Source organism: Falco biarmicus, chromosome 9, assembly GCF_023638135.1.
Source record: "Falco biarmicus isolate bFalBia1 chromosome 9, bFalBia1.pri, whole genome shotgun sequence".
Taxonomy (NCBI): Eukaryota; Metazoa; Chordata; class Aves; order Falconiformes; family Falconidae; genus Falco; species Falco biarmicus.
The window spans coordinates 25,191,068-25,206,447 of NC_079296.1; the positions used below are offsets into that span (position 1 = coordinate 25,191,068).

At 38.1% G+C, this 15,380-nt stretch overlaps 1 protein-coding gene across 1 annotated transcript in view; it reads right to left on the bottom strand.

Annotated features, from left to right (window-relative positions):
• Positions 1-15,380, bottom strand: part of CFAP58 (cilia and flagella associated protein 58) — a 60,656-nt gene that overhangs the window by 27,091 nt on the left and 18,185 nt on the right. The window contains exons 9-14 of the mRNA XM_056352806.1: positions 14,279-14,470; positions 9,524-9,685; positions 6,816-6,962; positions 3,195-3,335; positions 2,661-2,884; positions 563-674 (exon numbers count right to left, since the gene is read on the bottom strand). Coding sequence (XP_056208781.1) covers positions 563-674; positions 2,661-2,884; positions 3,195-3,335; positions 6,816-6,962; positions 9,524-9,685; positions 14,279-14,470 — 978 coding nt within the window. The remainder of the gene's footprint in view (positions 1-562; positions 675-2,660; positions 2,885-3,194; positions 3,336-6,815; positions 6,963-9,523; positions 9,686-14,278; positions 14,471-15,380) is intronic.

Sequence of the window (15,380 nt, forward strand, 5' to 3'; positions counted from 1 at the left end):
ATACTGTGAAAATTTAGATTTGCTGTTTACGTTAACAGTTGAACTCACATTACCTGGATTGGCTATCTTTGGGGAGCCAGCACTGTTTATGTGGAGGCCTCTTCCTTTTCTCACAGATGTAATTTACCTTCTGACTTCACATCTATCCATCCCCAAGTCTACCTGATCTATGACCCTTTCTAACTCTGGGCTTTCATCCCATCTACATCCCCTAACTGGTAAGGGTAGGATTGTGTCTTTCCCCTATCATCTTCTTTCTCATCATCCATGTTAAGGAATCACCCCTTCTAAATTCACCTGATGCATTCTTATTCCCTTTAGCATTTGACTGGCTCTTTACAAATCCCTCTGCAATTTTTCGTTGAGAAAGTGACACAAAAATAACACTGATTGCATTGTGCAAGGAAGCCATTCAGCAGTTAACCGTTCCACCGGTACTATGGAAATTTCAGTCTGCCTGCCCCTCCACATAATTTGCATAACAGTAAATGGAAATAGGCTTTGTGCTGTGTCACTGATTTGGTAGTATGGGCTTTGGGAACTTGAAATGCTGACACATCACCTCTAATTTTCTCCATCTGTGAACATTCAAGGGATTCTCCAGTTCTTTTTCCAAAACTTTGCACCGAGCCTGTTCCCTTAATAGTTCCTTCTGCATGTGATGAACTTTCTGTCTTTAAAAAGAAAAAAACCACACCAAAACCACATCAATATGACCAAGGCACTAATACAGACATTTAGAAAACATTCCCTCATCCACTACCACACTAGAAAAGTGACTCTTGTGATTAAGAGTGAAGACTGATACCACTAAACAGATGGAACCAGAAGATAACACAACTAGACCTCTTTGCTCACTTTAGTAAGAATGGCTCAAAAAAGGGACTTTTCATCAGCTCTGGAGTTCTGTGGGAATCTGCTCCACACAACCTACTGGATCTCACTGTCCATATCTCACATACATTAAGGCCAGAAGGACAGTTAATTCATCTCAAGTGACCTACAAATCAGTTATAGGGTCATATCCAATTACTGCTGTATTGAATCTAACAGCTTCTGTTTGAAAGGTTTTAAATCTACATGGCTCACACAATCCAGAAAGTAAAACGCACTCTAGAACCCAAGTTTCATTTCTTTTATTGTTATTACCTTTCCTCAGGAAATTTCAGGGGTGAATTGTTGCTGGATTTAAAATTTGCTGAGCACTCCCAGGGTGTTTTGACAACTAGGCTATTACAGTGGGGGTAGAGGATGAGGGGCAGGAAAAAAGGGCACATTTTGCAGTGGTCTGACCCTTACCGCTTTAGTGGGTGGATCCTGTAGCTTCTACAAGTTCAAAAGGGGGTGGAAGATCACCATGTGCCTATTCCACCACTGAATCTTTTCCCGCTAAGCTTAATTTAGTTCACTAGAGAGAAAAAGGCGTTTTTGGAACGGCGAGGTTGGACAAGGTTATGGAAGACAAAAAAATCCCACTTCTCCAATTGGCAAATCAAGAAAGCTAATTAGCAGCACAAATGATAAATGGGGTCTTTCGACAGGCAGTTTTCATGATGGTTTTGGACTTCATTAAAGTATGTGATTGCTTCTGCAGTTAGCAAGAATTGATCCACCCATCATGGCATGCATCGCACTATACTTCAATACCGTTACTGAGTTTCAATACAGTAACAGACTTTCAGCTGAATGCATTTGGGCAGCAAGTTCAAATCCTATTCCTGTCTGCAATCAGTCGATGAAAACTGCAATTGCTAATGTTTTATGCCCAGCTCTCTTTTCTCTTACATGAAATCAAACTGGCATAATTCCACTGAGGTCAACGGGACTGACCACAGACTGAAGATAATTTGCTCTGGTGAAAGCCACGGAATTAGACTGATACAGTAAAGCTAAAGATCTCACCCAAAACCTGCAGTATCTACATAGAATTACTATGATGGTTATCTGCAAAAAAAACATAGCCGCCTCTCCTTACAAACCAAGACAGATTCTATAGAAAATGACAATAGTTTCCTATCAGCAAAGAATACATCTCAAATATGGAAGCATTTAAAAAAAAAAAAAAAAAAAGGAAGCATTAAACCAGAGGAAAAAAATAAATTAGGCTGGGGCTATTAAACTTCTGTTTTAAAGAAACAAAACCTTCAATGAAAATTTAACTAAATCTTTCCCAGAGAGCAAGTCTGCATACAAATCTGGAAGGAAAGAGCACTGAAAATGTGCAGAGGTTTGTTATAAATATATCAAGTGTTCCTCTGTCCTCTGTGGATTGCTTCATAAAAAGCAGTTCCACTAATTTGGGCCTCGGGTACCACTAAGCAGTTCACTGAACTATGAACACCTTTTCTGCAGCTGTCTGTCAAGTTTATTCTGTAGGCAGTAACTGACAGTACAAGGGGAAACAGAGAAACTATTTCAGCTTTGGCCAAGATGCCTTTCTTCCTTCTTTCCTCCTTCCTATATTTTATTTTTTCTTAATTGCTGATAAATTGTTTTGTGAATTTAACCCAGTATGTGTTTGAGGTCAAAGCAAACAATCCCCTTTTCCAAGGTATAATGTTTGTTGATACAAATCTTCACCATGCATAAAACATTTTCCATCTCAAACACAGAATCAGGGATGCAGTCACTATGGAAATATATTTAATCAGCTTTTCTACCTGAGCTCCTCAACTTCAGACACACTCTTGCCAAGTACTCCCTTCTCACACCGAAGTCTTTTGATCTCCAGCTTGAGAAGTCGGATGTCTTCCATTCTCTGTCGGTACTGGATTTCACCCTTGTTTAAGATGGACTGCTGGATTTTTGTCTTTTCATAGAGCAAAGCCACTTTATCATTGCACCGAGCAAGCTGGGACCCTAGGATGTTTCTCTCGCTGATAACCTGAGCATGCAGGGCAAAGCAATAATCTCAGTTACAGTACACTCCCGAAGTATTTGCATCAGTCAAAATCATGTGTATTAAGAGGTTTCACTGTTATTAGTGAAAGAATTATGACAAGGGCTGAAGTTTCCCCTATAACGGTTCAGTCACACGAACAATATAAACTATGTATTCTGTTCACTGTAGCATCTGAACATTCGCGTTTCAATGGCACTATAAAGCTTTAGTAGTACCACATTTACAGTAGCTGATAACACTGAACAATGAGGGAACAGAACGCAGTGTGTTTGAAAAGCCAAGAGATTTCTACCTGGTCATATTCCTTCTTCTGCTTCAGCCTCTCAGCATCAGCTTCACCAATGATTTTTAGGAGGTTTTTCTCTTTTTCCTCCTGACTTTCTATAAATTGTTTGGTTTCCAAAGCCTGTTCTTTCATCTTAAGCAGTTCAGCCTATTGGGAATCAGAGAATACAGGTAAACTGCACTTGGTAACAACTTCCCATCACATAAACCTGGGATTAATAGTTAGGATTCTAATGAAGTATCATACTTTTTTGTTTGTTTCCTGAAATGTACACCTTTTCTTAGTTTTTGAGAACACACCACTAAGACAAGCAAGCATGAAGACCCATAAAGAAATGGTGTGGACAGTATTTTAGTATCATTGTGTTATACAAAATAGAAATTTGAATGAATTTTTATCTACAACAATGGTTGTAATTCAGAGACACCTCATTTAAAAACCATTTTTTTTAACTTAAATAGGTCACATTTGGAAAGCTTTTCAATTGAGTTGTTCAAAGTCAGTCTGGGATGTGAGAAGGGATAGTTCAGCCTTGCTGGAAAGGGTAACAAAATATCCTTTGTAATACAAATCAGCATCAACTTGGGACATCAAATATGGCTTCAGAATAACAGAATTGGTGGTGAAGATGGCAACCAGGCATGGAACAGTAAAATTAAAGAGCTTTAGCACTTTTTTTAGTAGATGTGTAGATGAGGAAGACTGGGAAAAGAGGGGCTGTCCTTAAGTACAGGAAAAGTAATACACTGTTACAGTGATTGCACACTACTAACGAACAAACGCTGGAATGTGCCGAATAATGCTACCCTCCTGTGATGAACTCTATAACTCAAGCCATGTATGTAGATAAAAACTAATAAGGTCTTCTTGGATTATTAGGTATTTCTATCACTGCTAAGCAATTAGTTAGAGCCAAAATAGAACTAGCTGACTACAGTCCATTTTCATAGATATGAAAACTTTCAAGCCTTGACTCAAAATTTGCCACAGCCCTGACCCTTATAAAGGATGGTGTTCAAGCTGCCTTTTGGGAAACAGCATCACACAATGCTGAAAGAATGAGGCTGCGATGAAGGCTGCACCTGAAGAAACATTGATTTAAGACAGAAACAGTTCCATCATCATAATAAAATAGCTTGTTCCATTCTTATTTTCTTTAATAAAATTCTCATTTTCCCATATGTGCAACACTCATATTGCTCTTACTCAGTGTTAGATGTTCATCAGAATCCATCAGCTGAATAAAAATGCAAGCCACTTCATATTGAAATGCAATCAACACTGTGCTAAAGCTGTCTACAAATGTAAAACTGCTCATGTGTTCAGCATTGCTGGATAATATTTTTTTAATATATCAAAATTCTATGTTCTCCTTTTGTCAGAAAAAATATGAGTTATAAACAAGAAGTGGCATTAGATGTTGACAGCAAACATTCATATAAACAAATCTCCTCACTGGAACACACTAAGTTAAAATAAATCTGAACCGCCTTGTACTGTATAGAACATAAATACTCTAAGCCACACAAAGGCCCCACAAGCTAACAGGACTTTGAATTAGATTAAATACACTAAAAACTACAGTATGAGGGCCTGTGTACATTAGAAAAGAGAAAAGGAAATTAATGAACACAGTCACTGTGCAAGCAGAAAAATGGTCAGGCCTGAAATTGCTGTAAATCAGCACAGCTTATCTGAAGTTGGTTCAGAGAGTTTGTAAGAACTGAAGAACAATCTGCAAGAATGAATAATTTATCTGGGACCTATGCTGATATCTTAAACATTCAAAACAGATTCTTGTTTAGATTTTGAAATATTAGCATAAGTGAGGAGGGGTGGTTTTTTTGACCTAGAGGTGGGAGCAAAATACAAATTTTATAAAAGGTATAACAGGCTAGACAGAATGCTGAAATAAGAAGTCAGAGGTTTTACATCCAGATTTCTAGAAAACACTACAAAAAAAAAAAAAAAGGCATGCTTGAACATCTACAAAAAATATACAAAAGCACTTGACAGCACCTCAAACCTGGAGGGCCATAGTTCTTACAGCTTTCAGACATATTTTTCAACATCCAGATGCTTTGTTAAACCAGTCCGATCCACAAGCTTGTATGAAAGCCAACTGAAACCAAAAGATGGCATTGTACTGGCTGTTAATGAAGCCTGGATCAGGCATCCTCTATTTCATTTACCATGAGTACACATTTTTAAGACCTTTATGCCAGCTGAGGCAAGCATAAATCCAATGTCTGTATAATCTCGCTCCTATGAATCCCAGTCCTCCATGACTTAGCACGTTCTTTAAACTGAGTTCCCAGGAACAGCTTGCTTGTTTCCTTCACATCAGCACAAACAAGACAAACTGAACCCAGCTTGCTACACAAATAATTGGGTTCTTTTGTGCCTGTGTCAGTCAGTTCCCTCTCTGAATTCTATTCTGCTTTAGTATGCAGCAAAGACACTCAGGTGGAAGACCACAATGCCCTGAAGCTAGTCAGTAATGTGATGTCAGTGTATGGACATACTTGCTAGTGAATAATTGAGTGGATAAACCATGTAGCAATCATATGTTTCTCAAATGGATGGCGGACAGTTCTGAGGTGATGAGACAGAATTGGAGACTAGTTAAGGCAGAAAGCTGCACACAGGAAATGAGACACTGTTTGACTTCTCCATCACTGATAGGACAACTCTGAGACAGATCAGGTACAAGAACACCAATTCATCACCTTTCTACAAAGCTCTATTGACATCTTGTCATAACTGTAATGTGCTGAGAGAGGCTAAAAACTCAAGGAGTCATTGCAGCATAGCAATAAACTGACAGAAGAAAACATTGTGGGAAGTGGCAGGGGACTTCTGTTTTGGGGAGGTGTTGTTTGTTTCCTGGGTTTGTTTTTTTCTAGTGCTTAGCGAAGAGAAAAAATAAGCTGCTGTGGACACTAACGCCTTAAATCTTTCAAGAGTGCAGCAGACTAGTTTGAGGTATCACCACACATTAATAGCTTATCTAACGATGGGCTGTAGCCAGTGCTGAGAAGAAGCAGCAGAGCTTCAAGCTCAGATTTCCTTAGATTTAGAACAGATTCTTGCTGCTTTATACCACAATATTAAAATAACTTTCTGTGCAGAGGGACCTACTAAAAGGTACTGCTTAACTCCCAGAAGACTAATGCTTGCTAGTCACACAGAAATACAAGATTGTGAAGTGTAATATAATGGGGTTTGCGCTTATAAACAGCAGAAAGAAAAAAAGATTTTTAAAAGAAAAACTTGAATTATAAGGGTCTACATTTAAAAAGTTTGCTAGAATCAGGCTATCCCGAAAATCCACATTTCTGCAAGCAAAATGGAACTTTCTAGTACATATGTTCAGTCACCAGGAGATTTAAAGCTTCTAACAGACAATCCAGGACCTTTCGACTGTAATTACAGGCAAAATTTAGATTTGTCTTATACACAGAAGATTTGAGTAACTAATACCTCTAAAGCATACTGGCATATTGTGCTTCAATTACAGAATAGTTTACTAAAATACAGCAAAACCACCACAGACCAGGAACAATGCAGTTTGTGAAATTATGGAAACCTTCCTTTGTAAGAAGGCATACATGTAAAGGCTCTTACTTTCAATGATTCTTCCATCCTCTCTATTCGCTGATGTTCTAGACGTGCTCTCACAAGGGCTGCTTCTTTGTCTGCAATCGTCTCTTTCAGCTCATCCACCTGATGTGTCACAGTTTTCAGTTGCTTCTTCATTTCTGCCACCTCATCCTAATAGGACAGGAAGTGCAATCACAGAGAGGGAGCAAAAAAGAGCAGGTTTGTGATTCAGAGTTCAGACTCTTTTAATGTTGGAAAGATGTAGCCACAGTGCTCGAGAGGAGACCTGTTGTACATACCACAAGACACTACTTTTTAATCCAACAGAAAAAAACAGTTTCATTAAATGACATTTTTTTGTTTATGCCAGTATGACACTGTAGTAAAAAAGCCTTTGAAGCATTGACAAAAATAATGACCAGCAATTGTAAGTATAATAAGCCATCTAAAGTGCTAGACACACAACAAGAACTAGCAGTCAATGTAAATTAATAACATTCTGATCCTACCCATCTGTTTTCATGCTTCTAGTAATGTGTTTTTCAAAAAGGTTGTATGCAGTTGGGCACAAATATTTGGAGAGAAGCTCGTTTTGTGCAAATGAACATATCCTTAGGTAAGATACCCATATGCCTGCAAAGGAGTATGGGAAATGCTCGTCTCCATTTTGCCTATGCACTAGCTTGCATACAGGTGCAAGGGGGGAAAAAGTATGCTCACAGATTGAGAAGTCCCTGGTATGAGAATATTTATCATACATTTTATGCTCAAAAAAGAGAACAAAAATCCAGGTAGCACTGCAGAGATCAGATCACTAGGAGTATTTCTACTCACAGCACAGAGATGCCTGCATGTACAAAATTAAAGAACTGTTTCAACTCATTGCAGTGACAGCACAGTTGCGACATGAAATGGAGGCTATTAAATTCAATGCTTAGACAGACGTGCTCTTCTGGATCTAATGAAAGTAGCTTTAGAAGCAATTATTATTCCTCTGCCAGAGGCTGCCACCTCACAGACATACCCAAATACATTCCTAATTCTTCATTTAATGAAGAACAGTAAGAACACATAATTTTTGCAAACAGCTCTCCTAATCAACTTGCTTAAACAAATGAGCTCATAACACTAAAAGAAACCCCAAGGATTAAATAATCAGATATTTATCTCATATTAACAGCCTGCCAGCATATCTTTTCCAAAAGATTTTACTGAGCTGAACACTATAGTACTCTGGAGACCACTAGCAAGGTGGGCAACAGGGTATCTTTTCACATTAAGCAATCCAAAAATACTTACAACTAGCTTTACCTAAACAACCTTGTGCAAATTTGGTTTACTTCCCCAAAGAAAAAAGAATTTACCATAATTTTTAACACAACCACATTTTCTTTTTCTTTCATGGCTGGCTGACATGTTACTGAACTTTGAATGGCTATTTTTTCACGGCTACACATAACCTTGGCCAAAAGATCTTTTGGGGTCAGCTACCTACTCACACAGGACTTGCTAAAAACATTTTATGGTAAGCCAAGCAAGCTATTAAAACCTAAACACCAGCCTCTAACAACTGGAACTGTAAGCAGCATTGTGTATACCACCACATAATATTCAAAACCTGAAAAGGCTGATAAGTTCATTGCCTCAATTTGTAAGTGCCATACATATGTCACACATAAGTGCCAGTTCTTTTTAAGTACACAAATTTATGTTGTACCTTTAAAAAAAAAAATAAAGTCATCAGTGTTGCAATTTTTCACCCTTATTTCTTTTGAGAGATTTTTTTTGAGCACCAAGAACCCCAACACCACATCCAATGATGACAGGCAAACAAAGGTCAAGTGAAGTGTCTCATATAAATGCCAAAATAGTTCATTCCTAATCAAGTTCAGCACACAGCTGGATATGAACTTAAGACAGTTAATTCCCATCTGCTTCTCAAATAAAACATCTACTTATTCAAACCAGAGTATGAATTTGTAATCTACTATGTATGTTTATGTTATAAATTTTTATTTTGAAATAACCCAAGGCTGGAAATCACAGCTATACAAGGTCCCAATCTCTGCCAATTACGATAGGATTTGTGTAGTATTCTAGACATTTACATCACAATAACAGAATGTATCCTTAAGTGATCTGTCCTCTTCCTCCAGCACTGTGAGATCTCCAAAGAAGAAATATAAATGGAGAGAACCATTATCTGAGGAAAACTACACTCCCTGAAAGGAACAAGTGAGATGGAAGCATTAAGTTCCGTCAGAAAATCCCGCTTCAAATGGAAAAGTATTCCCTCTGCTTTCTAATTCATGATTCACAATAAAGTACAAACGTATTCAGGGCTAAGGAGGGAATCTTATTCCCCCTCTTCCCTCTTTCCCATACATGCAGACAAACCCTAAATGAATAAAACAGACTGGAGCCAAGATGGAAAGGAAAAAAATTTCTTCCATTATAGGGTTTTATGATTCTGTAGCTCCAGCGTACCATGATTTTATGCATGGTTTGAAGCACAGATATTGCCACGATGTCTGAGGACTCATGTTTCCAGTCCAAATAGAAACCTTCCAGATAAAATGTCAGAGACCTAAGATATTTATTTCCTCAAAACACACAGGAATTAAGAAACCACTTCTGCCATTTATACAATGAGTTTTCCTTTAAATAAATAAAAATTACATCAGAAAAAAAAATGAGCAGAGAGAGAAACACAAGGAAAAATGTATTACTACCTTAGCTTCAACCAGATTTTTACTGTATAGGTTCTTCTCTATTCTCACAGCTTCACAGCGGCTTTGTTCCTGTTTTAATTCAACCGCAGACTCTTCTATCTTCTTCTTACAGTCACGGATCTGCATTTCCCGTATTTCAATATCTTTCATGTGCTGCAGGATCTAAAGCAGAAAGAAGGAAGTGAACATGATTAAACCATCATCACAAGATTGTAAGGATGGGGCAGAGTTCATGATTTTCTAAGATAACAAGTTCAAATCCCTGTGATAAGAAGTTTTAACTACAGCTAAAAAAATCACTTCAGTCCCAGTACAAGTTTAACCCTTCTGGATTGCTTATGTGGGACAATATTTTATTTTAATCTGATACCTAGGTTTTATTCAAGGCTCAAATTTATAGATGTGCACATATTTAATTTAAGGAGCTATTGAAAATACTACAACTGAGCAGATTCAACAAGATCAACACAAATGGCTTTCATCAAGAATAGCCTTAGGTTATTTATAGAGCAAAGTCAGATTTTGTATGTTGTTTTGAATGTCAGCTGTATGATAAGATGAATAAAAACACATGTTTTCCCAAGCAGCCCTGCATGCACTTCTACATTCCAATAAGCCAACGTTTTTCTAACGAACACATGATCACAGTGTTGATATATAATTATAACAATAATAAAGTCAGTTAATGTAACTTACACTTGATCTAAATAAGTAGGTAATCACAATTAGCTGCTTCTAGGAAGGATTAGAAATAATGATGTGAAGATTACCTAAAGAGAATGGAGTATTGTACACTGTAGGATGATATGATCACATGCATTATCAATAAACAAAACTTTACAGACAACTTTATTGAACAATTACCACCAGAACAATACATAGGAATTACTATGTTAAAGGAACAATAATACAAATAGTTGTTAATCATTATGATGGGCTTCCTAATTATTTTTTTTAAATGCAAGAGCCCTCCTCCTGCTGTACAAACAAGCAGTATTCAAACAGAATCCAGCATTACAAAGAAGGAAGATTATAAGAAATAAAAAGAAAATTAAGGAGTACACACATCAAGAATATAATTTTTCCAGTTCACTGCCTGGGGGAGAAAATAATGCCACCCTTAAAGCTGGGAAAAAGACCAAGCCTTAAAGAAAAAGCTGAGGAATCACATGGACAAAATCCAGGAGAAAAGTCAATTCACAACTGCATTTCATACCCAGTTCTCCTGACTCTGTTTTTGAAGGTAGCAGTTTAAGCTAAGATTTATGTTCATATGTCTAAACAGAAGAATAAAAAATGTTTACATCAAACAGTCAATAACTGCAAAGTTTGCAGTTGACAGTGTTGTCCCTTGCTTAGCTGTAAAGCCTTGAGGTTTCACTGTTTGGGCAGGAGCTTAATTAATTGATCATTCTACCTGGTACCTCCAACCAACTTTGAAGATAGGGAATGGCTAAATATAGAAAATTTTATTACAGCAGCAGGAATACGATTCCAGCACATTTGTAGCTGACTGCAGAGGATCCCAGGGACTGCTTACAGTGCAATACAAAAACACAGTCTCAAGTTTATAACCTGCTCCCACCTCTTCCTTTTCTGTTAAAACAACCTGCCAATACCAACAGCAGGGAGAAGAAATCAATAAGATATGTTTTCTACCCACACTACGGTGAGCATAGGCTGCAGTAAGATTTGAAAATAGGTCACTGCATTTGTAAGTCTTTTACTTGGTTTTGAAACAACATCAGTGCAATAAGCTTGTGGACCAAGTTGTCTGAGTTGTGCTCACAGGCTGGATGCTGACTCTGCTTTTTCAGGAATGATTAAACCCAAATAATTCTCCCTTATAAATACAGAAAGGATACATGCAATGTTTCCCAGCAGAGCCCTGTGGGAGGATGAGCATCCTCAAATCTGATTCAGTTGATAGCACACTACACCTCTCAGATTTAGCAATGAGGGTCCAAAGCTAAGCAGAAAGTATTAAGATATTCATAGTTTTCTTCTGTACCCTTCACAGGTTTTTTTAACTGTATACTTCACTATCATCTGCTGTTGGTTACCTGCTCAGATCAGCAAACCTACTCAAAATCTCAGTAATGGTGTGTCCTTATTTGCTTACTTTTATTTAGCCATTCCAGTAAGTGCTGTCATGGTCTTAATGATATGCCTGTTGAGCATTAAGTTTTCCAAAAAAGTATGCAAATGTATAAAAGAAATTCCCCCCCTGCCCCCAAATGTGTTGTTGAACTGTGAACTTTACATTGCAAATGGCTTTTTTTGAAAAAACAATGTATTAGAGACTGGTTTTGTGACCTCTCATAAGGTGCAATCAGGGAACACTTCAGGTGAGACTGGAGGGTAATACTTCACTGTTCCCTTTTCAGCAGCTTAAACTTTCCACAGGGAAACTAAAATTTCATAATCTAAGAATATAAATTCAAGAAATACATATTCTACAAAAATTATGACTGAGTAATACAGGCTACGCAACAAAGAGCCAGATTTTTTTTCTTATTTGCACTGGCTAACCTAGAAGTAAGACTATTCAACAAGTGACACCGGCTTAAAAATGGTAGAAATGAGCGGTCAACCATGCCAATAATTAGAAGAGCAAGTCTAGCACAAATTGTCACCACTGAAGTATTCTACTGTTGTGGATATAACTTTGCTGACTCTGTTCATCAGTTACTCAGTACTGAATGATGATTTTGAAAGAGGAATTCTGCTGCTCTATAGATTCTCTGCTGCTGTAAGTAACCAGATAGCTTTCAGAGCCAGCGTAGTTCTGTCTGCCTTGCAGGAGTTCCAAGAAGTCTTTGGACTTAGATGGATTTGGCTCTTTACCAGCTCTTACACAGTTCGGGGGTGTGCAGCAAGCTCCTTCAGAGCCAGCTAGATAGCAACAGAAGAGCATTGACTGGCCATATGATTACTGCCCATCAACAGCTCATTCCCCACCAGTTGTGAAATGGCTCCTGTGGTTTTGCCACAGCTTCTTGAGCCTGCACGGGTCAGACAGCTAACCCAAATATTACTTATTGGCTATAATAATCCTGATCTTATGTCCTCCTTCTACCCTGTGTTTTGCCCCATCTTATCCTTCCAAACAACATGTAATTTCATGTAGGGAACCTCTGCAGGGACAAGACTATTGTCTCACATACTCCTGTACTCAGAACTGCTCCGCCTGCTCCTCACCTGCAAGCTGAGTCAGGAATTGCCCCTTTAGTGAACTACAGAGGCACGCAAGTCCTTCAGAAACTTGTAATCACAACGTAGGTGTCATGATACAAACAGCTCAGGTGTCATAACCTGCAGGAGCGGGCTGGAAACTAGGACCATGCGCGGCAATCAGTTAGCTGAGGGGAATGTGCTCGAGCTTGTCTAGACTATTAACACGATGAGGCGTGTTTACAGAGCACAGGGGAGTGGGAGACGGATGGCGCCAAGGAAAGGTAACACCTTGCGGTTAATTGCTGGTAGTTAACCACCAATCAGGGATTGCCTAGTATGCAATGCTTAGCTTCAAGAACCAATCTGTTTAAAACGCGCAGCTTCTGAAAGTGTATAAAAACGCGTGCTTCTGTACAATAAATTGACATTTGCTTGCATCAAGCTGCGTCCTGTCTCTTCATTTGCCGCAATAACCCATTTACTCAGGCTCTGCCTTATAAGAAACGACAGAAAATTTGCACCCAAAGTGATGGGGGAGGGGGGGGAAGTCAACAAGCAAACATTTATCATTTTCACCCTCATAATATTGTGAGCAACCCTGATCAGAATTGAAAGCAAAAGCCTTGTAGTTCTGAGTGTTATGAATTACTCCCCGGCCCTAGTTTACAATGTTCTTAACTCATATTCATACCGTTAGAAATGCACTGTGAGGGAAAGATGCAAAATATGACTTTGCAACAAAGACAAATCTCACTTTTGTGGAATATTATTTCATGGAAATGACAAAAGGTATTCTAGACAAGGGAACATATACCATTTGAAAATGATTTAAAAAACCCTGGTCACACGAAGTTGGAAAGGATAATTTTAAAGTGAAAAGATAGCAAATAACTTGTGAGTTGAAATAGCTTGAAAGCTAATCCCAGTAAATCAATGAGCTTCTTGGAGGGCCCTTCAATGTGATCTTCAGCAATTAATGGAATATGTTACAACCATTATTCCTGACAGTATACTCAGGAATAAAGTTGTACATAGTAATGGGTAGTGGGCAACACAAATTTTATGCAGTGTTTCTCAGCAGCTGTTCCTGGAAAACTTCTGTTTTGCAGACTAGCCTGAACTTGTTCAGATGCTTTCACTTACTGGGACAAATCCTTCAAAATGCTGAGTCTCATACAAAGATGTCAAGCACTGTCAGCTCTCACTGGCCTCAATCTGAGGACAACACTAGTATGCAAGATAAGGTCCTTTGCAGGTAAGGCAGAACAATCAAAGAGTAATTTCTAGTTGCGTATCAGTTTCAATTGTGGAACTCGGATATAAGAAGTCAGAGGTCTTGGTCTGAACTCCAGCCCTAGTTCAATTTCCCAAATGACCACTGAATAAGAGAAATACATGGCTGTACTCCAAGTCTCTCACAGAATACACACCCATTGATGAGGTTCCCCCAGAGACCTTTGTAAACTGTGTGAAGACCACTGAGCCAAGCTTCCTCTCACTGGCACATTAGGAAATGAATATATCTCTACATTTTGAGTAAGACAGGAAAGAACCACTTGTACAAAGAACTGTTCCTACCTTCTCTTTGAGCTCACTGGTTTCATTGATGAAACTATCTCTGTCCTTCTCTAATTGGTAAATAATCTTCCGTTGTTTCTGAGCTTCACTCTTATATTTTTCAATTTCTTCTTCCAAGCTCTTCTTTGACTGCTCATGGATCTTCACCAAACTTATCTGTTTCTGAGTGGCACTGTTAGCCTTGACCAAGTGCTACAGGGAACATAAAATAATGACTCTTGAGCTGAAAAGGCAACACTGCCACCACTATGACAAAAACGTGCCATTGTCTAGGTGGATTATGGACTTCCCAGTGTTATTACTCCTTATCTAATTTGTTCAGTTGAAATACTTGAGCCTCACATCTGATTTAAAACAAAACTAAATCTCTAACAGAGTTGCTAAATAGTGTTTTTTTGTGATTTGAAGTTAAAATACTAGTATCTGCATTACAAAATAATGGATAGGATTGTTTACAAGTGGAATTAACCAAAAACTGGAAAAACCTTACCAGCTTTAAGGCATTTAGATTGTAAAGCATGCCAATAGCCAGTAAAATAAATAATAAAAACAAATAACCAAATATGCTTCCTTCTCATGTCCCAAATAGCAATTTCAAACTGGAAATCAACCAAGCTTCATTTAAAATTATGCATAAGATTAAAAAGAAAACAGCGAGGTATCATCTTTACAAAATCAGCTGCCTCATCCCACTTTGAACTTTCTTTCCCTGTACATAACAGGTATTTGTCACCTGCCAAATCTAAGCCTCTGCTGGAGTCAAGATATAGAACAGTGAATCTATACCAAGTAAAGCACCTCAGAAATCATCTTTTAGCATTGAATTTACTAGATTACACTTCAGGAATGCCCGTAAACATGAGCTGCTATCCTGCAGTACAAGAACCTTGGCCTGACAGAAAATGATTGGTATGAGAAATAGACCTAAAAGCAAGGATTACTATTAGCACAGCCTGCCACGCTGCTACATTGGTGCACCAACATTTTGGTTTGTTCTTTTACTAGCAACGACTCAGTTTGCTGATATTAGTATTAAACTTTGTATGCTAGAGAGTGTAAAAGTATAGATGTAACAAACTCTTTGGATATCAAGTAACAGGTC